At 42.8% G+C, this 24,215-nt stretch overlaps 1 protein-coding gene across 4 annotated transcripts in view; it reads right to left on the reverse strand.

Annotated features, from left to right (window-relative positions):
• Window positions 1-1,694: 1,694 nt before the first annotated feature.
• The window catches only part of cyth1a (cytohesin 1a), a 53,416-nt gene continuing 30,895 nt past the window's right edge, over window positions 1,695-24,215 (reverse strand). For 2 of the 4 annotated variants that reach the window (XM_034088903.2, XM_034088902.2), the window contains exons 2-13: window positions 15,136-15,218; window positions 12,971-13,035; window positions 11,796-11,862; window positions 11,580-11,698; window positions 10,227-10,307; window positions 9,981-10,093; window positions 9,143-9,291; window positions 8,949-9,061; window positions 5,329-5,407; window positions 5,160-5,228; window positions 4,513-4,667; window positions 1,695-4,157 (exon numbers count right to left, since the gene is read on the reverse strand). In XM_034088903.2, coding sequence (XP_033944794.1) covers window positions 4,079-4,157; window positions 4,513-4,667; window positions 5,160-5,228; window positions 5,329-5,407; window positions 8,949-9,061; window positions 9,143-9,291; window positions 9,981-10,093; window positions 10,227-10,307; window positions 11,580-11,698; window positions 11,796-11,862; window positions 12,971-13,035; window positions 15,136-15,218 — 1,172 coding nt within the window. In that variant the 3' untranslated portion in view covers window positions 1,695-4,078. Of the gene's footprint in view, window positions 4,158-4,512; window positions 4,668-5,159; window positions 5,229-5,328; window positions 5,408-8,948; window positions 9,062-9,142; window positions 9,292-9,980; window positions 10,094-10,226; window positions 10,308-11,579; window positions 11,699-11,795; window positions 11,863-12,970; window positions 13,036-15,135; window positions 15,219-23,282; window positions 23,566-24,215 lie in introns of those variants that run through there. The other 2 variants (XM_034088904.2, XM_034088901.2) reach the window with 2 other exon arrangements.

Here is a 24,215-nt window from a genome sequence, read left to right on the forward strand (position 1 = left end):
ATACTGTTTTTCATCAATGTATTATAGGTCTCAGATATATACAAAACATGTCTGAAGTGTTTGGCTCAAAATACCAAACAGATCATGCATTGTAGCATCCCATAATCCCCTCTGTTTCAGCCCTGTTTCAAAAGTGCTGATTCTCTATCTTTTATCTTTAGATGAAAACAAGGAGCCACTCCCCACGCCCCTCTGAGAGAGAAAGAACACAATGTTGCTCTAGGAGGAGATTAAGGTGATAAGGTGCGGGGTGTTTCCTTGGTTGGTGATTGGCTAATGGTTAAAGAGGCCAACAAAATCGTTATGACATCATAAAGTGGCCAAAATCTGATCAGCTCATTTTCAGACAAAAAGAGAGTGAATCTCTTTACACAGAGGGGACACATGTTTATGTATAAAATACATGAAAAATGGATGTTGCATGATAGGTCCCCTTTAATATCATTATGCAAGGATGCACAACAGGAATCTAATTTTGCAATTGTTATGTTTGTTCACTGCACATCTGGAAGAAATTGTTTCATAATTTGCACCCAAGTTCCCTCCAAACACTGCAGGTAAATATACAAAAAATCTATTTTAATTTAGCCTTGGATGTAGGTTCTGCTGGGAAAAACAATATTTTAATCTTTCACAGATTAAAGGATTTTTGAAAGCAATTATCTCAGTTCAGATAAACATGTCTCAACTTGAATAAACTCATACGAGAGAACCGTTTCACATTATCACTATACCTACTACTCAACATTACCCATGGGCCTCTGCAGCTCTGTAACTACACTGCATGTCAGTAGCATTTAGCATTCACTGTGAATGTTCAACAGAGACTGAAGCTAATCTGTGTTAGTACTACAAAGTGCTTCTGTAGCTGAAATTCGACGCAAACTGCTTTCAACGGTGGTTTACTCTGTCTGCAAGTTACACATTTACAATGCTATCAATCATACATAATGTTGAATGCAAGATGAGAACATAATTGTCATCACTTTTTCAACTTCTCACAACAGAGACTTTTTGGCAACAGCCCTCGTTTATTCATATAGATTATAGACAGTAGAGGCAAACAATCTCAAGTTTAAAATAAAGTCATTTATTTAAACCTATAAAATCCAAGTTTAGATTACTCCACACCAACAGAAATCCAAAGATATGCATATGTATTTTCAACTACATTTCCTGAATGCCCATTCCATTGAGAAAGTCATTTATATTGATTGCTTTTCCAGGCATCATTTAATATGATACATATTCACTTGTAAATATCGACCTTTCCCTGCTGCGCCGACATTTGTGCCATAAATACGTGCATGCAAGCTTCATAAATATAGGAAATGTTGCGTTGCTGCATGAGACTGGATTCAAACAGTGGCAGGAGAATGTGCTTTTTGTTTAACACATGGTAAATGTGGTTAGAGTAACGAAATGTTTGGCAGTTGTGCACCAGAGAAGGAATGATTCAATTCCTAGGCTGCCCTCAAGTAGCATACAGCAGGATGGCCACACGTTAATGTGTGTTGCTGAGGCATAACTAATTTGGTTGCAACTAATAAGCAATATAAAAATACAAGTTATCCTTCTAGTTCGCTTCAGTATTTGAATTGTCCCTGCAGCAGAAAGCGCATCGCTGCTGATCACACACTGCCCCCTGCTGGAGAGACTTTACTAGAGAGTGTAAAAGACTTCCATAGCCAGTGTTGACACATTTGTCTTTATTTTTAGCTCGATTAAATGGCAATGATACAAACCTCAAATCAAACATTATTAAACAGAATACCAAAAGAAAATGGCACAGCTAATAGGAAACAAAATGAAGACAACATACCCACTATACATTTTAAATATGTACAACTTTGATAAATAAACCAATACTGTCTAGAATTATGATTGTTTTGCATTTTTCATCATTTCCCTAGGATTAGTGCGTAGAAGAGCAGAGATAAGAAAAGAACCAGAAGAGGCAGTGAGTGAGGATGATGAGCAGCAGGCACAGATGACTGTAGACAAGAGTAGAAAAGACAACCGACTGTGATGCAAATGTGTACCTCCACGCAGTTGAGTTTGCCATTCGACAAAATGACTGCTTCAGCATGACCATACGCCATCCTGACCTCCATCTTTTGGTTCAGCGCAGTACATTCCTCACACCTAGCAGTTTTGTATTGTTTCACATCACAATTTGGATCCTGAGTCGGGACCGCCCATTCGTTTCCAGGCATAGCTTTTATTGAACCACATGTTTATTTGTGCCGCGTTAAAGCCTCTATAACAATATGTCATATATTATGTCTTATACATAAACAACCTGATGCACAGTTTTGTATAAAGATCAATGAGGTCTGGCTGAGAGATGAAAATGCATGTGATTTGTTTTACCCTTGAATAGGTAACTCTACGAAGAAAATCAATATTAAACGCAGGGAATAAAGATTTCATTCTGTCGAATGGGGGAAGAAACTGTCGCTAACCAGCAGCTTTTCTCGTGACGTTTCATCTAGATCAACAGGCCCCATGCAGCAGTAACTTTACTAACAATGAAATTAAGTTGTGTGTATTAAGACAAAATAATATAAAAATGTATGGGAAGTGAAATTGAAAAATAGGGCCACCATTTCTAATTTCCATACAACCTCAAAAAGAAGCCCAGGGTGATAAACAGTCGTCCCTTTAAAAGACACTGATCCTCAGGATGCGTCTCCAGGATTTTCAGGAAATGAAGAACATGAGTCAGACACAACTCTGAGAGCCCGTCCAGACACCCTCACCTGCAGCGTCCCACAATGCAGCTTCACATTTACAAAAACAGTTTAGTCCGGGACACAGATGAGGCTTTCATTCCTCAAAGGGCTGTCGTGAACAGGCTCCATGTCGCGTGGACCGTTTCAGAACGTCATAACAATCTCCTGAGTGGCAACTTTTTTACGTTTTCTTTTCTGTAAGTATAAAATCACTAACAGTTGGCAAATCATACCCTCCCGCCCTTCCTCCCACACCCGCCCCCCTGCAGTTTCTGTTGCCTTTTTCTTAACAAAAGTAAAACAAAAGGAATTGACATTTAAAGCTGTAAAAATACACGTATTACTGTAACATTAAAGGGGACCTATCATGCAAAATGCACCTTTGTACGGCTTTTATACATGAATATGTGTCCCCGGTGTGTCAGGGAACTCACCAAGTGTCAGAAAACACAACCCTCTCTTTTCCTCCATACCCAAAATCTCTAAAAACGGGGCTTTAACGGATCTGATACAGACTGATCCAGATTTGAAAATAGTCTGATGTCAGTGATGAGGAGCTCCGCCTATATGGCCAACTCTCCACCAATCAGGGGAATGAGAGGTTGCCGTGGCATGGAAACAGCATGGTAACATGACGCTCGTGCCTCGCCCCCCTCCTTTGCAGGGGGGCGTGGTCAGCTGCAGCTCATTTGCCACAGAATCAGCCCTTGCAAAAACAGGACTGGAAAAGAGCAAATGGAGCGAAATGAGGCATGGCTAAAATGCATGATCTGTTTGGTATTTTGAAAAAAAAACTTTATATAGGTATGGCCCTACAATATATTATTCAAATATAGCATGATAGGTCCACTTTAAAGCACGTCAGAAAAGGTATTCACTTCTCTTTCAGAAAGCGAGGAATATTTTGGTTGAAGTGCCACACGGTCAGACCTGCTGAGTTTAAAGGATGTGTGCTACGGGGGGCTGCATGAGTGTATGCATGTTGTGTACAGTATGTGTGCAACAATGTACATGGAGATTTATGTTGTTTGTTATTTAAGCATCTTCGAAGGGGGTTTGCGGTCTTAAACAGCAAGATTTCCTTTCAGCTTCATACACAGAGCAAAAACAAAGCTGAGAGAGGAGGTTAGAGGAGGTTAACAGACACTTTGGCCCCGACTCTTATCTAGAAACCCCAGCATGCTTCCTGTTTTTCTGGCCTGTAGAGTCCCAAGTCCTAGAGAAATCCCCTGCAGAGGTCTAAGGCAGACCTAAACCGTGGCCTCTGCAACCCCCCAGACAGGGCGGGCAGATACCCGGACCCCTTGCTCTGTCAAGTGCAACATCTGGAGCGCAGGGCAGCTCTAGTGCCTCTTCATGGACGACACCTTCTTCTTCCTGGCTGCCAGCATCTCGTAAAAGGGATCCCTGCTGATGGCAGCTCTGTAGAAACACACAGAGGGGGGGGGGGGGGTCAGTGTTCCTGCGCTTTCAAAGTACTGGAATGTCAGACATTTACAAGCAGGTAGGGCTCAATTTACAATGATACTAAGAATGTATGTGTGGTAAAATGAGATTATACATCTAACATCTGCAATACACAAGTTTATCATATTTCAACATCAGGAATTGTATTTCCCTTCAGACATTATGGTTCCTGTAGCAAAGACCTTAGAGCCTGATTACTCCAAGTTCAAAGAAACACAGAAATAGGATCGACTGAACCGCACGTGTAGGTGGTGACACACATGCACTTCATAATGCCAGGCCTTTCAGAAGAGAAGGAAACATGTTTTACTTGATGCTGTTCATCCATTCGTCTTTTTCCTCAGTCGTGGGGGCGGAGATACGGTAGAAGGTATGGTTGCCCTCGACTACGCGTCCGTCAGCCTCAGTCTTGCAGGCTTTTATCACCTGGTCCTTGTTGTCAGGGATGAAAAGCTCAAAGCAGTTCTACAGAAGAGGAGAAGATGGAGGTTAGATAATATAGAAAACATAATGCATAGATATAAATAACTGTATTCATCAACAAATTCTATAAACTAAAACCTTTACTGTACTGTATTTACCTACAGTTCTATTTAGGTACATTATCCATATTAAGAAATCCCTCTATGGTATTTTGTATATATAATGTTGTGAGGGCCTTACTCCCAGTACAATTGTTTGTCAATAAGGAAATAAACTACCCGTCAAGATGTAATTGTCAATTAAATGTATTATGTTTGATTTTTTTTTTGTGCAAATATCACAGTAGTGTAGGTGCAAATCAAAGCAGTGAAAATGCAGCTAAAATAATCCCAGTTTTTAACTTCCTAAAAGGGCAGCACCGAAGAAAATCCTTCTTTATTGTCCATTTAGGAAATGGGTGGAAGTAAGATTTCCAAGTACCAGTTCTTACCGTGTGAAATTAAATACATGACCAGTAGAGGGAGCTGTACTTACAGGCTTCTTGTCGTCCACCTCCTTGATGCTCAGGTTCTCCAAGGGGATTATTCCTCTGGGCTCTTTGTCCTGGACAAACAGAAACTCTGAGTGAGAGAGCTGCACATGGGAACAACAAGAACAGAGGGAGCACAGTCTTCACGGTGACTGAGAAACTGATTGTACTCACTGTGGTGTACTCAAAGTAGTACAGGCAGTTATCTGTGAGGATGAACCACCTTCTCTTCCAGGTTTTAACACGTCCCCCTGTGGAGCAAACAGCCAGCGTCAGAGAGGCTCAACAAGAGAGAGAGAGAGAAACGAGCACCGAAGCACCGGGTCGAGCAGCAGACGGGCAGACAGATGTATGGCAGACAGACAGATGACGGCTACAGAGGACTCCTTTTACCCACTATAGCGATTCACCCTCTTCCACCACTGCACCATTCCACCATCACCAGTTACTATTTTTTCTTGACTTTATCCTTTCCCCTAATGCTCTACGATGAAGCTACGTCTCCACAAATGTATTGGTGTGTCTGGGAACTGTGCTAACTCGGCCCCGTTTCTCTTTCATTAATAGCTGGCTGAGGAATGAGTCTGGAAAGCCAGGATCAATAGACAGGATACAGATCCATTTGCACTGCACTCACTGACCTTAATGAACTACTGTCCAAATGAAGTAACTAGGAGCCAGGTACACATGTGGAAAGCAAGAACTGAAATGACTGCCAGAGGGCTGAATGAGGAAAGTACGGAGTGACTTAAGATTAACTTCTCTTTCACACCCAGTGGGGGCTCTCTGGTTAACTCTGCACCCCCTGATCTGTAGCTGACCTCTGACCCCTTTTCTCACCCATACTTCCTGCGAGGGGAAACCTGATCAGAGGAGCAGATGGCACTCTCTCTGGGAGGATGGGATGCCAACAGACAGGCTCATTGAGCTCTGCGCCTGCAGCTATGCTCAGCTTCTCTACAGGCATCTCAGACTAGAATTTCCTGTTTTGGCTTTGTTAAATAACTTCTAAGTCTTATAGTAGAGTAGGGGGGGGGGGGGGGGGGCTTTGTTAAATAACTTCTAAGTCTTATAGTAGCAGTGTCTGGTGAGTAGGGGGGGGGGGGGGGCTTTGTTAAATAACTTCCAAGTCTTATAGTAGCAGTGTCCGGTGAGTAGGGGGGGGGGCACTCGATATCTTTCTGAACTCGATATAAAGACCTAAGCCTCGTCTAGAGTCCACCACCAATGTTAGTAAAAAGCTGCATTGTGAAACCCATCTACCCGGATAAAGGAGGCTTAGAGGATGTTTGTATACATGTAGAACACACACATTTGATCATATAGCAGCAGTGGCACTGTATATGATACACCATCAAATCACAGACGTCATGACAGGGCAAACACTTCAGTCTATGCTTGTTATCATTTACAGACACCATCGACACACGCTTCACTCGACAGGCAGAGATGGAGAGCCCCGTCGCCACATCTCCACTTGTCAGCGCGATGCCAAGGAAAAAGCAGACAAACAGAAAAAACAGACGCAATGGCAGAATCACACAGCCGACGGCCCGAGCTGATTGGTTCAGTCGGAGGTTGAGATCGGTTTCATGGTCATGTCAGCTCCTGTAGCTCCCATAAGAGACAACACCCCTGCAAGAATGTCTGTGACGAGGCGGGACGTCCCAGCAGATTGTTGCAGGGGCATGTTGCCGGAGTGGAGCGGGGGGGGGCACCCATGCAAGACCGCACTGTGAGAGGCTGGGCGAGTAGAGGGTAGGTGGGAACAGGGTCTCTTTTAAAACATATCTAGATTTTCTGATTCAGTTGAAAAAGATTATTCTCAAAAAGGACAAATTAGAAACTGGTTTGCTTCTCATGTAATTTCACTTCTTGTTTTTGTAAAACAAGGGTGCAAATGTAGTTATGAGAGGAAACATTCATTACTTACAAGAATGCACAACCAAGCCTCTTAGCTATGGAGATGTTATGTGTATGGGCAAGCAATCCTGAATTAATCCCTTTCAGCCCGCTCCTCTGCCCACGCTTCTCTCCCACAGTTTGGTCCAGTCCAGCTCCACACCGGTCCCCACTGTTACCCTTCAGATCCATTGAATCATAAGATAAGGAGAGCAGAGCCACACGGTCGAAACGGTGCATTATTCCCTTCCCATGCCACCAGAGAGCAAACAACAATAAGCCAATGAGTAACTGGGTTCATGGTGAATTTGGAGAGTCAAGCGAAACTCCTTTGTTGTGCTCAATGTACGGCAAAAAGGCATAATGCAGCTTTCAAAATAAACACAGATCAAAGAGTGACCACCACGGCATACAGAGGAAAGAGAGGCCAACTGGCCACAAAGCCTCTGCTCCCCGAGCCGAGCCCATGGTGTGGCGAATGAACCCGGTGAGTGCCCAGCAACCACCCAGAGATTAAAGAGTGTGGACGGACCGCCTATGACAGACTACACAGACATACATCTGAAGATCAAATGAGTCAATGGAGACACAAAAATAAATGAAAAAAAATCTGCGGCCCGGCCTGAACATTTACAAAACATGAGAAAATAGAACAAAAGCATGGCGGACCACCAAAAAGCACCCGAGAGCTGAGAGATGGACTAGCGTTTGGGAAGAGCAGGTGTACATACCTCCTGAGGAAAGACAACAGCCAAACACATGGACACAAACAAACGGAGAGGAAAACAAAACAAATCAAATTAAATGATAAGGAATTATTGCACCACAGTCCTGTTGATCTGGTTCCAGCGAGGCTTTGATGCACTGCTTTACAGCTTTCTTTTTGAGGGTCAACAGATTTTACATATCTGTTGTTGCATCAGCCCACAAGGGGGAGTTGTACTCAATGCCACAGCTACTGTAAAGCACTACATTACATATCGCCTCCACTTGGCTCCATGTTTGTTATATCCAGTCATTTACCCCTGATTATTTTTATTAAAAACTGACAATTCGGAGAGAGAGTAATTCTTCACTTTCTAGTTTAGGTCCATTGTAAAGATTCAATTTCATGTTGAACATTCATGCGCTCTTTCATGGAATGAATTGTGAATCTGTACAACAGAGAGATCTCAGAGGATGAAGAGGTCCGGGGTCCAGGGTTGTGCTTTTCTTTTTCTAGAAGTATTGTGACCAGTGAAAGTAACATCAGACATCCTGTGAAACATTTGTAACAATGCAGGTGTATGTATTAGCTCGATGGTGTCCAAAACTATGTTTAAGTCAAAACAAATTCAAATGGTCAGGACAAAAACACCCATCAAACCGCACAAACACTTTTAAACTCTAATAAGGATAAGAACAATAATTAGAATCATTCAAATTAATTTAATTATTCAAAATAATGCTTGAGGAGGGTTTCCACTATGGTACAAATCTGACTTAAAATGTAAAAAAGCTAAAACATATCACAAAAAATGTCCTCTTAAGTAAAATGTTCTAAACGTTGTGTTGAACTTGATTTACAAGCCATAACAGTTGTCATTGTGCTCGTGTGTACGTCAGTGTATGAAAATGCGCTGTGGTAAATAATGCAAAGGCCTCCACATGTGGTTGTCTGATCTCAAAGCCATATTCATCACGCATGAAAGCGGGCAGAGATGTTTTCAGATGTCTCAGTTCGAGTGTCTACCAGCTCATACAAACACAAGGTAAACATTGATTATCACTTTGTGCAATATGTGCCTTTATGAAAACACAATTCTGCGCAGACACATACATGAGAACATCATTATCTTGGCAATACATTTTGCACCCAAATAAATGTGCACGTGTATTTCTAGTTTCACTCACCCAGTTTTAGCAGCCAGCCTTCTCTGTCTGGGTTGAAGAAAGTGTGCGTGAGGTCGTTTCCGTCGTCCTCTGGGATTTTGAAAGGCTCATTCTTGATGCTATCATACAGATTCTACAACACAGGGAGTGGAGTATAAACACGGAGCTTGTGGAAGAATCATTCACAATATCTGTGTGTTACAGCCATACTGACCCTGAGCAGGTCTTCAGGTAAGTCTCCTCCTTCGTTGATTCCTCTGTTCATGGAGATGAATCGTTCCACAGCCGGCTTGTCCTTCACGTTCGGGTTGTGGAGGCTGGTGTTTAGCATGATGATGGCAAATGACAAGATGTAACAGGTGTCTGTAACACACACACACACACATATAAGAGAGAGATGAGCAAAAGGTTGCCGTTTACCATAAAACTGCAGCCAATGTCTAATTTAATGTCTAATGTTTAAATATAAATATAAATTAGCCGAGCTAAAAGGACTGCACTTAGGGGACCACAGTGAAACATAGAGGAGCGGATAGGCGAAGCTTCGTTAGCGGGGAGTGAGAGGCTGCGAGTGGGCAGCTAAGTATGCATGTGTGTTTCTGGACGTGCACTCTAATGTGTGTGTTTACTAAAAGTCAACGAGGCCAGCACCAGGCTGATGCAGCAGCAGCACTTAATCGGCCTGTTGGGTTGTTGAGGAGCATGCATTATTCACATCCATCTGCATCCATGTTAGAGGCAGGCTGCTGTCTAATATGGACATTATTTCCCAAAAGCCAGGCGCTGCTGCAGAGCACAGCTCACCTCAGCAGACGTTGTGTCTGCTGAACCGAGCACTTTAGATATCAGTTCCGTCGACATGCCATTAGATCTCAATGCTTTATAGAACAATTAAGTGCTTCAGGGAGGAAACAAGTGTATCTGCTTTAAGAAAAATAAGTGTTTTAATAGGTTTTTATTAATATTGCTGATGGCTATATTTTAGAATAAATAACCTAAATCTGAATACATTATGTTCTTTGTTTCACTGCCCACACATCCATGGCCTGTACCTGTGGACTGGAAAACGCCAGGGTTGCATTGGCAGTAGCGCTGAGCGAAAGACTCCATCATGCGATCGATCTTCTGAGCTTCTCCCGGTAGCCGAAAACTCCACAGGAACTGTCTGTCAGGGGACACAGTCGGCATTCAGCAACACTCACTTCCACTGTGAAAAGGCTGAAATAGCTCTCATGAAGGAACAACACTGAAAATCACCGATGTGAGGGATGTACGTTTCCTGGGAGATGATGTCTTACCTGAGGGCCTGAACCAGGTTCAGGTCTGTGAACTCATGAAGCTCCACAAAGGCATGAAGGACTTCCAGATTGAAGTCATCTCTACAGGGACAAAAACAAAAGCAGAGCAAATTGAATCACTGGTTAACATTTAACATGGCTTTTTCGGCATAACCAAGAAACACAAATACAGAAGATTAATGCTGCAATTTATGATTATACTCATCATCAATTCTTCCTACTATTCTTCTAACGTTTGTTCGTGTGATCTGACTCCAGTGTTTCCCCTAGGTTTACTGCTTTGGGGGGGGTGCTGCCTGAGCAGGGGGGGGGGGGATATATATTTCTTTAAATCCTCTGGAGCAGAGAGAGGAGCTGTGGATTATTGTTATTGATTAGTGCATCAGTGTTTCTTAGGGTCCAAAACACTAAACTCACAACTTAAAATGAAAGCGTTTAGTTTATTTAATAAAAGAGCACATGTTCAATGTGAAAAGTGACAGTAGTTATAGATTATTTGCAATTTGGTGCTATATATATATATATATATATATAATTTTTTTAAACACCTTGAACTCCGTTGGCGGAGCACAGCGCCCCTCCAAGACAATGGTAGGGGAAACACTGGACTCTCATACTAAAGGCTTGAGGTCTGTGGTATTCTGCATTATTCCATCAAATATAATAGGAAAGGGAAAACACCCGCCACCTCCCTCTCATTTATCATCTAATCTTGATCATGACATCATCCCTGACCTTCAGAGTAAATGATCTTCCCTGTGGGATCATGGGAAGGCTCTGAGGAGCTCTCGCTGACAGAGTCTTATCCAGCCACTACTGTTCCCAGTGGACGAGTGACCAATCGTGTCTCAAGGCTCTCACGCCGTTTCAGCCTCTCTTTGTAGAATCAGAAACACTTGGGAGGTGATAACAATCATACTTAGAGCGTCCATCTACAGCTGGAGCTCCATTCCCTGTCTGACCTCAGAGACCACACCCTGACTGCAACTCTGCCGACCCTGTAGTCCCTGAGCAGTGTGTGCTGGCCATAACTGTTGTGTTTTCACTCCAACAGGGACGGTCTGGAGTGTCTTTCAACACGTGCGCTGTCAAGTTTCTTTATCGTGTTATATGAATGAGTAAGATAATCAAAGACAGATGGAGTCACAAACATCTTGAGGATATGTGGTTCCAGTAAACTTGAAAGGAAGGGTGTGTTCCTGACCAAGAGGAAACACAGCAAGATGGAAAATATGCACTCGCCATTCGAGGCTTTTATCAACCACATGGATGGGTGCTGGCTGGTGAGTCATGATAGAGTGTGAGTGGAAGATGGTTAGATAGTGGAAAATAAAGATCAGTCTTCATCCTCACCTCTCTCCGAGATAATCTCCGATGGCCGTTTTGTTGAGGCCCTCGCCTTTGTAGAGGAATTGAGCAATGTCGTCGCTGGTGTTCTTCAGCAAATCGTTCTCAATCAGGAACTGGATCCCCTGAGAAAGAGAGAGGGCCCCCAGGTAACTTCCTGTTCATCAGAGCATGTGGACCAAATCACATTTCGGAAGAATCCCGACAGTTTCTTCAACCTACCTTTTTGGGGTCCATGTTGAATTTCTTACGGCCCATGGCCACCTGTTTATTCCTCTGCATATTTTTCCTGGAACACAAGAGTGTAGGTTGTTTGTAGGTTGTTTTTAAGTTCGACTTTATGTTCACACAATGTTGTATTCGAACTTCAAACTAAACTACTTTAATTATCAATAATTCTGAAATATCACCTTGTTGGAAACTACACCAAACCAACCAAAACCCAAATATATTCAATTCAATACCACAGAAGGTCTAAGACAATCTTCTTGTTTAAGAAGTTAAATCTAGTGATTTCTGGTCATTTGGAGAAAAAAAAGAACCATTGCCCTGAGCGGAATACATTTAGATCTTTTGGTATGCGAATCCAACAAATGGATTTCACAAGGCTCGGCCAGTAACACTAAATGTATTTGCTTCACTTCCTAAAAGTGTCTTTCAAATAAACATTTTTCATTTGTTTGGCGGAGACTGGCCTGTCCTCCCCCTCCATTGCGATGATAAAGCCTTGATAAGGAGTTTAACATCATGCATATGGGAACGTCTCATTTCCCATGCCTGGAGTAATTCAGGGGTCAAAGTGCACTCAAAGAGTCCGCTGTCACCATGGTTACATCTCCATCTCCAGCCGGTGAGAGGTCGCCACTTCTTCTTCCCACTGATTTACTCACAGCAGCATTCCTTGGGCTATATACTGCCAAAGTCTGACATTCAACTGAACAGAGGCAACACAGACTACAACGCACTTCCTTCAAAAATGGATTGAAAGCAACTTTGATCGTAAGAAAGTGCAGTAAACCTTAATGGGTTTTATATCCAAGAAAGATAATTCGGTAGTTGATGGGATCCCTATCCACTTGAGTAGTCCAAACATCAAGCCTCCCTCCCCTGGGACGGTCCATTGTCTGCCTCTGCCCGTACACCCACTGCATTATTCACTGAGGCCTCTCATAATGGGGGTGCGCCTGATGAAACATTTAAAACTGCCTTAAAAGCAGCATTGCCAATTTTGGGAGCCATTTTGGTGTGACCAGACCACCAGACCTGCCCATCAAACATTCATAGCTTCATTTGCTAAGTTAATAGAAGGCAAACAACAAGCCAATATAGGCGACACAGAGGGAGATTGTGTGCGAAGGGAGGAGGGGACGAGAAGGGGCGGACCCTTTTTTTCTTACCTCTCCTCAGTGGAACCCAGGTTCTCGATCTCACTTGTCACTTCTGCTATCTCATCCTTCAGCCGCTGCAGAAAAGAGAAAAAAAACTTAAAATGTCATTCATCATGTGCCAGCTAATTTCCCTGACCCAGGAGAAGCGTGTGACAAACACAAACAACATGCAAAGTATGTGTCCGTCTCTATTAAACAGTGCCGAGGGAGAGGCCATCATCTCTGAATCACCTGTTTGTCTATAAGCCAGGTGGCCTCTGAACACATCCGGCCTTTTATCTCATAAACACTCACATCGGAAACCATCAGCTCAACAAAGAGAGCATCTTAGGCTCCTGATGAGCTGAAGCATCACACGCTGGTGCCCTGCCAGCTCTCCTTAGTTCTCTTAAACAAAAAGCTGATGTCAACTGTCTACAGTTAATCTCATATAGACACACGTGTTTGCGTGTGTGCGCTCTCTCCAAGCAATCCTCTCATCGGGATTCGATTAGGCGGAAAACATTCAGGGATAACCGCAATACAAATGGAGTGAGATGGCGTAAAAGTGGATTGTATTTTGTGTAGCGTTTTAGAGATGAATGGTCTCAGGTTTAGTCGATCAGGCCAGGACGGCTGGTGCCAGGCTTCCACAGGGTGATGTCAGCTTGATGCCAGCTTGATGAAAGTGTGGAATAATAGACTGTAGCATGAGAGGAGTCCTGTATACAGATAGAGCTTACCCTTTATCAAGAGAGGCTGCGACTAAAGGGTTACAATCATGGAGCCTCCCCATTCAAATCCAGCTGCGGCATTAGTTTATAATTCCTCATCCATAATACCAACTCACCATAGGCCAAACCACAAAGGGAACATCTGTGTTTTGAAGGCCTGCGCAATTCTAACACATTCCTCAGATGCTTGCCTCCACAAACAAAGGCTGTGCTCATACGGGAAAGTGGGTGTTTGTGTTCGGGGGGGCCTTGACATGTGGGAGAGGAGGAGGAGGAGGAGGAGGAGGAGGAGGAGGAGGAGGAGGAGGAGGAGGAGGAGGAGGAGGAGGAGGAGGAGAGGGGTCAGTGTGCAGACTACAAGGAATGAGAGGAGAGGAAAGGAGAGCAGTGGTGGCCAGAGAGAGTGGGAGGGGCAGGGATGGGGGCTCATAAAAGAGAGGGTGTCGGATCATGCCTGTAGTGTTTGTCGGTCTGGGCCAGGGGAAGGTGAGGGGCCACCGGGACGTCTGGAGGCCAACTCTACACAGCAGGACGTTATGGTCACCCCTGAGTATCCATTGCTTACAGAGCTGGTTACTGAGTGACAGGTCTGATCTGAGCAGCTCGCTTCAACAAGCAGCTCTTCTCCGAGGCAGGATCAAAATATTATCTCCGAGGACAGGAATCAAACAAACCACTTTAGGGAAATTCGGCCAAGCTGCTTTGAATCCTGGCTCTCTTTGGAAATAGGAAAGTACACGAAGGATATTTGACTGGCTGCATGAGCATGTTCCTATTGAGTCATCTGTGTGTTTATCTTGTTTTTTTATTCAAAAACACATTTCAATGTAAACATCACAAAGAGCTAGCTCGTATCCATAAAAAGAGGTATTTGTTTACACGGTGCATCCATAAAAACACAAACGGCTAAACAGTAAGAAATGGTTAGCTAAGGAAGTGAGCCCTTGGCAGGAAATGCCTCACATTCCACTTGGGTTGAAATGTTTTAAATGGATTCCTTGCAAAAGGAACATTTGTACAACTGGCTGGAAGATAAATGTTTAACCAAAAACAGAGGAGTCCCAGTTGTAGCTGAAGGCAGTGGAAGGATGCCAAATGTCTGGACATTGTTAGTTTGAAAATGAAATCCCCTTTCCCCTGGAGCCCCTAAATCTCAAGACTGGTCCTTTTGATCGGCGGTTGACTGAATTATTCTATTAAGATTATACCAACTGTGATATTAAGTGATATTTAGTCCAATCAGATTAAGTATTTTCAGCCAACTTTTGTTGTTGTGACACTTGTTTGTACTGAGACAAGTAAATGTATATCTGAACAATACACCTAACGAGAGTAAAAAGGCTTATGGTTAACATTTTCTGCAGTCAAACCAGAGCTCATGAGTTGTAAGCCCATTTACTGTTCCAGAGCATTTGTGCACATAATCATAACACAACCCCCAGTATGTCATTCCAGTATTACCTGAATGTCCTCCAGCAGCTCCTGCTTGCGCCGGCGGATATTCTCCAGCTCCTGCTGCTCCTCGGGGGTGAGGTCGTCCGGCACTGGGGAGGGAGGAGAGAGGATGAAGGGTTAGGACAGTCGCCCAAATATAATGCACCTTCTCTATGCGTATGTGTCTCATGAGGCGTGTCCCTGAGCCTATCTCGGTGCACAGAAATGCTTTATAATTCTCCTTGATATCAGAGGGTGACATGGCAACGTTTGTGGAGTCTGGCTGTTTCAATGATAGCCATATAAGCTGTTCAGCAGATACTGCATCTGTACCTAAGCGGAGAGGAACACTCAGCGTATGAAACATCTACACAGTAAATCAAGTGTTCAGCAGCAAGGTGCACTCTGAAGAGGATCAAACCTTTTAGGTGTCAGACTGAAGGAAACAGCTCAGGTCAGCCAGGCAGCACTGAGCCCCAGAGAAGCACAGACGTGACAGGTCTCAGAGCTGCCGTCACTCACACTGTAGGCTGCTATAATAAGCTCTGCTGAGTACTGAGGGGCGAGCACTGTGTGCTGATGGATGGCCAACCTGCCCTACTAGCATAAAGGGACACCAGCAGCGTAACTGTAACGGCAATCTAAGCACAACCTCTGCTTTTTTTTTTTATTGTAGCCCTGCGTTTGAAGACATTTCGCCGTACTATTTCAGAATCTCAAACTTAAGCCTCCTAAAAAAAGGCGAGAGGACAATGTTAAATTGCAACTCCATGTATTGCTACGAGTATTTGAAATACCTTCAAACTTGTTTTCACCTGCTGAAGAAATGCATTAATAATTAACTTGTAATAACAATGTTTTTTTTTTTTAAAGTTCAACTAAGTTCCTTCCTGTAAAATAATAAAGAAAGTATGCACCCTCTAAGGTTAGAGAACCAAACCATGTGTTTTTGTAGATACTGCAACATTATTTCACAAAACAAAAGATCTTAGCGACAAACTCTTTTCAGTGTCTTTTTGACACTGCCATGACTCTGTCTCTCATTCCCCCAGTTCCTAAGCCCCCTCATGTGCCCTCTCATTACCTCACTAGCAGGGTTCAAAGGTTAAAGGGGTCGAGGCGAAGGTTGACTGTGGATCTCTACAAACGGTTAACAAGGTAATGGTTATAGAGTAATGAAAGCTGAGTCCAGAGGAATCTTCAACACAAGGTTTCAGATTACTCATTTCTAAACCTTCTATACACCTTCTATACCTGAGAGAAATCTCCCTCTTTCTACAACTTTATCCTTTCCTCTACCGTACAGTACATCATCCAAATAAAACCACAACGCATCGTTAACATTGACGCAGTGTACCTGCAGTGAGAGGTCAGTGAAATGAAGGGTAAAAGCTCAACAAAATCTGGTGCAGCAATCAATAAAACAAGGACGAGGCAAACCATCCGGAAAGTATAAGCTCAGTGTGCTTTGACACACAAACAACTTTACAGCAAAACATATCTTTTTTAATTTTCCCTTAAAGAAGAATTAATCCAAGCTTAGAATGCTCAATAAAAGTTATCCTAGAGAAAAAGAGATGTGCATAATGGGAAGCAATTATTTTAATAACAGAAGGTATGCTCACCTTAACATATTGAAGCTAATACCCATGACATAAATGGAATGTCTGCTTATATTTAACACGGGGATACAGACAATGGAAGTCCAAAGCAAGAGCCTTAGAGTGGGGCTGATAAGGATCCCCAAAACAAAGCCATGCTGTCTTCCCGTCTTTTTTCAGAGAGCTGGGGGAGCATGGCCGTCCACACACATCATACCTCACAGCCGACACTCTCCCTGGCAAACCAGCCCTAATGTTCATGGTATCCATGGAAACAAAACTGTTCTCACTTACAAATGAAGCTGACATCAGACAAGCACTTGGATGACCTTTGTTTTAGGTCAGACAGTTCCCTCAATTGCAGCTAACATTGGAGAAGACTTGAATGTTTTGATCCAGACTGAGAAGCATAAACAGACTCACACACACACACACAGATGCAAAGCCAAGTGCTGACGGGTTTAAGTATGTGTTCTACCAGTATTTATTGACCCCGTCTAAGTTTGACTGGGTCAGTAAATGTCACGCTGAGTAAATGCAGAGCGGGCTGCGAGTTTATCAGAGCGATGGGGAGGACAAGCTTAAAGCAGGCCGTTTTTTCCTTTTTCTGGTGGATGCAAGGCAAGGCAAGTTTATTTATAGCACTTTTCAACACAAGGCAATTGAAAATGCTGAAATGCAGAAGAAATTGGGAACCAACCAAACCACAGCATTCATGATTTAAAGTAGGACCACAAAGTGAAGGAGATAGGACAGAAGAGCGGCAGAAAAGGACTATAATTTAAAAGAAACTGAGCAAAGGAACGTTATCATTTGAGGAAACCATCTCTGTCTCAAGAGCACAAACAAGGACCTTCTTCAAATTTGTATCTTAGCCCATGAGCCGGGCAGACGGAGGATGAAGCCTTGGTCCAACCCACCCCACATGTCATCTGTTGTCAGCCACACAATCAGACTTACTCAAGCAGCCAATGAGGTACACGCGTCACTGCCTTTCTACCTTCAGCAGAAAGGATCAAGACCACATCAGGGAAAGGAAAGGCCCCACCAACGCATGTTCCTGAGGTGGGCACCAAGTGGGTGTCATTTTCCTGAAACCAGCTGATGAGGGGGGAGCCCGTCCACGTATGTTAATGCTGCTTGTTTTTCTTCTGTTTGGGAACGCTGCTGGCTGTCATTCTGCCATCCTCTGTACTGGTAATTAGGGGCTGTGCGATTATGGCCAAAATCACGATTATTTTGCTCAATAATTGATATCACGATTAATAAAAAACGATTATCCATTTACTTTGAAAACATCCATTTATTTAAAAAAAAAAAAAAATGTGCACAATATGTTTTTAATAGTTGATTACCCTGAACTGTAAGTCAAATTCAACGGAAAAACCAATACAAAAAAAATCGTTTTATTTCGAAAAATCGTAATTGAGATTAAAATACGATTAATTGCACAGCCCTACTGGTAATGTAAATGAAAGACGCCTTCAACAGGACAGACAGGAATTGAAGAGGTATAGAAAGAGTGATGGCTTTAAATCTGTACCACAAACAAACCCAGTGAAAGCTGATCATCTTTTATCGAGATTAGGATCCATGTATCGACAACTCGGTGAGAGGAAATGTGGCATTTTTACCTTCATGTTTACAAATTGTATCACTACTCATCCGCTCTATCTATACGTCAATTTAGGAGCCCCTCTAATCCGAACTGGGGAAAACCTGTATGTGGTGACTTCAACGGTCTGAAAGAGAAACACGGGCCGCCCACATCTTCACTCGGGCTGCTCAGAAAGGTCATTCTAGGAAATCACATGCACACGGAGGCGTGCATACAAGAAGTTAAGTCGTGCACATAGAACAGGGTACAGTCACATGCACTGATATACATGCATAACACCCACACACACCCACACCAACGCCCTGATCAAAACAGTGCTTCTCACCCTGTGCCTGGCAGTGCACAAGACAACTTGCTTTTTGTTCCAACATTCAACAATAACACCATCTGACTGGTACTGTCCGCGCTGATATTCAGAATGAATCCATTACATCAGTGAAAACACGTTTGGAAAGCACCCGGCAATCATAAAAGAAAATGATACTGAAATAACAGCTAAACATTAGGCTTTAAAGAAATGTTATACATTAACTGTCGATTAAAGAACTTCATAACACCAAGGCGGTGTGAAATGATTTGTGTGTCCTTTTGCCAAATCTGGGACAGTATATAGTGAGTGCAATGGCCCTCATTACTACAGAGTGCTGAATAAAATTAATGTATTACTCATTACACTCATTATGTTCCCTTAAATTCCCTTAAAGTGCACCTATCATGCTATTATTTTTAGGCAATAGCATAGGTCTCAGATATATGAAAATATATAAAGAACATGTCTCTGAAGTGTTTTGCTTAAAATACCAAACAGATAAGCCAGTCTAGCCATGCCTCATATCTAGGGCTGTGGCGATACACTAATCTCACGATACGATACGATACACGATATTCAGCCAACGATACGATATATATCACGATATTCAGCCAACGATACGATTCGATTCGATATAATTCGATACACTTATATCATTTTCTGAAAGATTTTAAACGGACAGTGGGATTTTGGTGACATCTTGTGAGTGTTCCATTGACTTGGATTGAATTAATTCAACTGAAAACTGAAAGCATCCATTATACAATATATGGCTCTGACAGAGAGTCTCCAGCTTGCAAATGCTGGACAAAATGTATCAAAAGATGTGGTGAGAAAATTTGTTTCATTTATTGAAACAGTGCAAACTCTAGCTGTAAAGTGCAGTATCACAATGGACAATGGACAATTAAAAGGTGCAGCAGGTGGCGGAACACGGGGGATTTGAATGGGACTTGTTAGAAATTAAAATCAATGTTTTGATGGCATAAAGTACCATAAACATACCGTCAGTTTAAATGCTGTTTTATACTGAAAAACAAGAAGTTGTTGTGCACAACCAGTTGTTGAGCTTTTATTCTGAAAATCCTTCATCTCCGGTTAGCATTTAGCATGTGGCTAATATACAATTTCCTATAGAGGTGAATTTAGTAGCGATATGACACGGAGTGTTGCACACCGAAACCTACTGATTTCAACACTACAACTATAGACGTCGAGATATTATTATTGCTGAATATTAAATGAAGGTACAGTTTATTTGAATACGTTTGTTTACAGACGTGGGGAGACAACATTCGGAACTACCTGAAATGAAACCAGCCGTGAGGTATTTTTGGAGTATTGATTACAGCGTTTAAAATGTATTAAATGAAAAGTCATGAAAGAGATAAGGAGGAGAAAATGCGTGTTTAGTTATATATTTAATGTGCAATGTCTGAATCCTCTGTAATGCGCAACAACGAACATTGGAGACGTGGAGGGCCGATCCCCAGCAGCGCCAACCGGCCCACAGGGAGGATTCAGCAGAGGATATGTAACAGCTGGAAAGGTGGAGCTCGCTCTCTTCCCTTCGCTCACGAGAGCCAGAACACAGCTGTTTTTCTGACTGAACCATCTTCTGCTTGTAACATTACCGCGCTTTTTATTAGTTAAAGTATACATTTGAACATTCTCAGAGACTCACTTAGTCTCCTTTTTAAAGCTTCTCTCCTGGACGCGAGTATAACGAACACAGTTATCAGACTTAATGTATCGATACCCGCGGCTGAAATATCGATACTTTCTCGGAAAATTAAATATCGATATATATATCGCAAGATCGATTAAATTGCACAGCCCTACTCATATCCCTATTTCACTTCCTGTTTGAAAAGTGCTGATTTTAGGTATAAAGCTTTAAAAAAGAAAAAAGGAGGGGGCTGAGCTGGCAGCTACTGTCTGAACTAAATACTGCCGTGATGAAACGCCATATCATGGATTATCAAGGATTCTTTCTGAAACAGTATGGAGCTCAAAGGCTTTCTCTCTTGCCGGTTATACCACAAGGTGAGTTCCTTTTTATTTCCCGCTTCTTCACACACATGCTCTGTGCAGTACAGGTTAGCTCTGAGTGTTAGTGATGCTAATGTAAACATGCACCGACCATATTATGTCCAAAGCAGTCGGGCATTGTTTCTGATAGCAACGTTTCTGATAGGGCCGTGGGCGTAAAGCCAGCCTACATTTCAGATATTAAGTCATATTGGACGCAAATCTGGATCAGCTCCGTTGTAGCCCTGTTTTTAGAGATTTGGGTACAGCGGAAAAGAGAGAGGGTTTTATTTTCTGACGCTTTGTGAGTTCCCCGACACACCGGGGACACATTTATGTATAAAAGACATCAAAAAGTGCATTTTGCATGATAGGTCCCCTTGAAGTTGGCCATCCCTTACTAAAACATTTTTGTTATACACAAACTGTTCGCGCGAAACATCATGTTTTACCGTCGTTAAATCCCTAAGGCGCTTTATTTAAAAAAAACATTCAACCGTTTGACCGGGAATGTCCTTATTTTTGGCTTCTAAGCATCTGCAGAGTTCCTAGATGGGCAAAGTCGTTTTTAGTGAGGGCTGGGTCAGCGGAGAGCACCGGGGAGCTGACATCAAGGGAGTTACCAATTATAGCTCCCTCTCCCACAGCGGCGGAGCCCACTAATACACATCCTGATTTCCATCATGGCAGAAGAGGCAGACGTCTCATTTCCACCCAGATCACTGAAGAACTCTCCTTGGAAAATAAGGAAATTAAATTCTTAAGTGCTTGTAGGATATCTCAGCCCCCCCCCCCCCCTCCCTGCAGATGTGACCCAATTTAGGGAGCTCCTCTCAGCTCAAAACGACACAAATCATCGCCTAGTTGCCCCTAGTGACACAGTAACTGGACGTGGTCACAAGATGCACACTTAGGTGGACTTAATAATATATACATGTGCTCCACAGTTTAGTGTGACACCGGATCTATTCTGTCTATATCTACTGAACCAGATGGAGACATCAGTGAATGTGTCTATGGTGCCTGTGATCTATGTATGAAGGAATATGCAAAGATATACACATCTATTTCTGCAGCCACGTGTCTGTCCATAATGACATCATTTCATGTTGATGAAGTGGACGCACTAATCAAGGCAGATGAATGACACTTTAGTTTCTCTCTCCATCCGTTCTGTGTCTCCTCAACATCTTTTAATTAGGCTTGATTAGCCTTAGTCTTCTTCCTCTCATCTACTCCATCTTTATCCCCGACTTTCTTTGAGTTTTCTAGCCAATCTAATCAGTTTAATACATCCCCCTCCCCCTTTAAAACTGCCAAATGCGCCCTTCACCCCACCAAGGTCCCTGTAGGCTCCAATCAATCGACTCTTAGCCAAAACCAATGAGAGCACAAGCTGTAACAAGAAACAGTCCACTTCATGATGAGTTTTAATGAGTTCAGCACAAAACACACAAACAATCGATAATGTGAGCTGGGATAGGCACAAACACACGGGTAAACCGGGGTCTAAAAAACCTTTCTGATCTTTTCTGCTGTATGAACAACAAAGGGCGATTCAGAACGTCTCATCCGCTGATCCGAGACTGAATCTCATTACTACAGTAAACCCCAAGGGGACTATCCCTCATATATATATATATATATATATATATATTTGAAACCACACACACAGACACACAAATACACCTTCATCTTCTGAACCAGACAGCTTGCAACAAAGCCTTGCATGGGCTGTGAAGGAATGCCAGTCCTGAATATGGGCACCGGCCCGATAGAACATGTTCACCTCTGACCTTCAGATCACTTTCTACAAACTGGACCACCAGGTATGGATCAGAAAGCCACAAAGCATCCAACCTGACCTGCTGTGAGGGTAGGAGGGTAGGAGGATGTGAGGAGAGACTGAGAGAGGGGAGATACCAGGAGAACAAGTCCAGTGTTTGGCCGGGGAGGCGTGGGACGGCAAGTGGCAGGCGAACAGAGATAGTGGGACGATCACAGATTTCCCTTTGTGTCTGAAAGTGGCCTCTGATGGAATTCCTCAACAAGGCTCTGGCAGGGGACTGTCGGTGGCTCAAGCATCCTTGGCTTTAAATGTTGCCCTGATATTTATTTATTGGTCATCCCAGCTTTCTTTTGTGGCACTGAGAAAATTAGTTAAGTGAATTCACCGTCTGACATGTGGTCATAAATACCTTGCCTCTTACGTTACCCTTTATTGTTGGAAAACCGAACCATCAACAGCAATACAAACAGCGATCCTCAACCTGACCACACTGCTCAGTCATTGGCTGCTCTCATTCATCTTAAGTGTCATTGAGTGGAGCTCCATCCACTAAGCTTAACCACAACACAACAAACCAGGGTGGAGAATGACAGGACAGCACTTTAAATGATTCAGCCTAGCTGCTTTTTATGTGGACAGCACACTATAACCCCAACTTCACTGATTTAATCAAAGCATGGCTGTGGTTGGACAGAATCAATGAAAACTGACCAAAGTCTAAAATGACATCAAAGGACCAGAAATAACAGGCTCTACAAACAGAGTGAAAAACAATACAAGAACAACTTAAAAAACACATGACGGCAAACAAATGTGAGTGCTAACCTGTACGAGAGTCCTCCAAAGAGCAAATGATGTGTCTTTCCAGAGAGCTCTTCTTCCTTCTCGATCACCTTATCTCTGTTCCTTGATATAAAAAAGTCCTCTTTTCTGTCAGCTCCTATGGCGTAACGCAGGCGGGCCAGAAGTCCACATGACAGGCGGCGGAGAGAAGGAGCCTGCTCCTCCAGTCACAGAGAGACACTGCCGGCTTTCCTCAACTGTACCGCTCCGCTATCAGCTCCCAGCATGCTCTCAGCACACTGACACAGTCCATTTAGGAAGTCTTACTCACTGCCTCCCTTTCTCTTTTTTTGCTGTCACTACCATTAACATAGAGGCTCCACCCAGTGGTCATTCCCTTCCCTGCCTCCTGCTTACAGGGCAATATAAAGAAAGTCTATATGCTAATGCCCACGTGTCTTTAAACACAGAGAGCTGTTATTAATCAGATGTGTGATTAATCAGTGGTGTTGTGGACTATTTGAAACATGTTGGTCTGTCTTAGTTGGTGATCTGTATTAGAATTGATAACACCACTTCCTTGGTACGATACTGATGGTTGACACCCAGTCCTAATAAAATAATTACAATACACAAATGTTAAACATTCACAAACCGTGTTTTAGAAGGGAACATAGACTGTATTTATAAAAAGGGATATGACTCATAGTGGGTATTGTCCATAGTGTGATATGTCATGTAAAGCGCTTTGAGCACCTGGAAAAGCGCTCTAATAAAATGTAATGAATTCATATTATTAAACATTATAGTTAGCAGCAAAACATTTTAATAATAAGGTCTGGCCCAGATCAAAAACAGGGCACAACAAAGTTTAGTAAAAAGTCACATTTCTACCAAAGATTATAAATAGTTTTTCAGTAACTTCAGATCCAACATGTCAAGAAAAACCAAGAAAGAAAAATGTACTGAATAAGA

This window comes from Pseudochaenichthys georgianus, chromosome 8, assembly GCF_902827115.2.
Source record: "Pseudochaenichthys georgianus chromosome 8, fPseGeo1.2, whole genome shotgun sequence".
NCBI lineage: Eukaryota > Metazoa > Chordata > Actinopteri > Perciformes > Channichthyidae > Pseudochaenichthys > Pseudochaenichthys georgianus.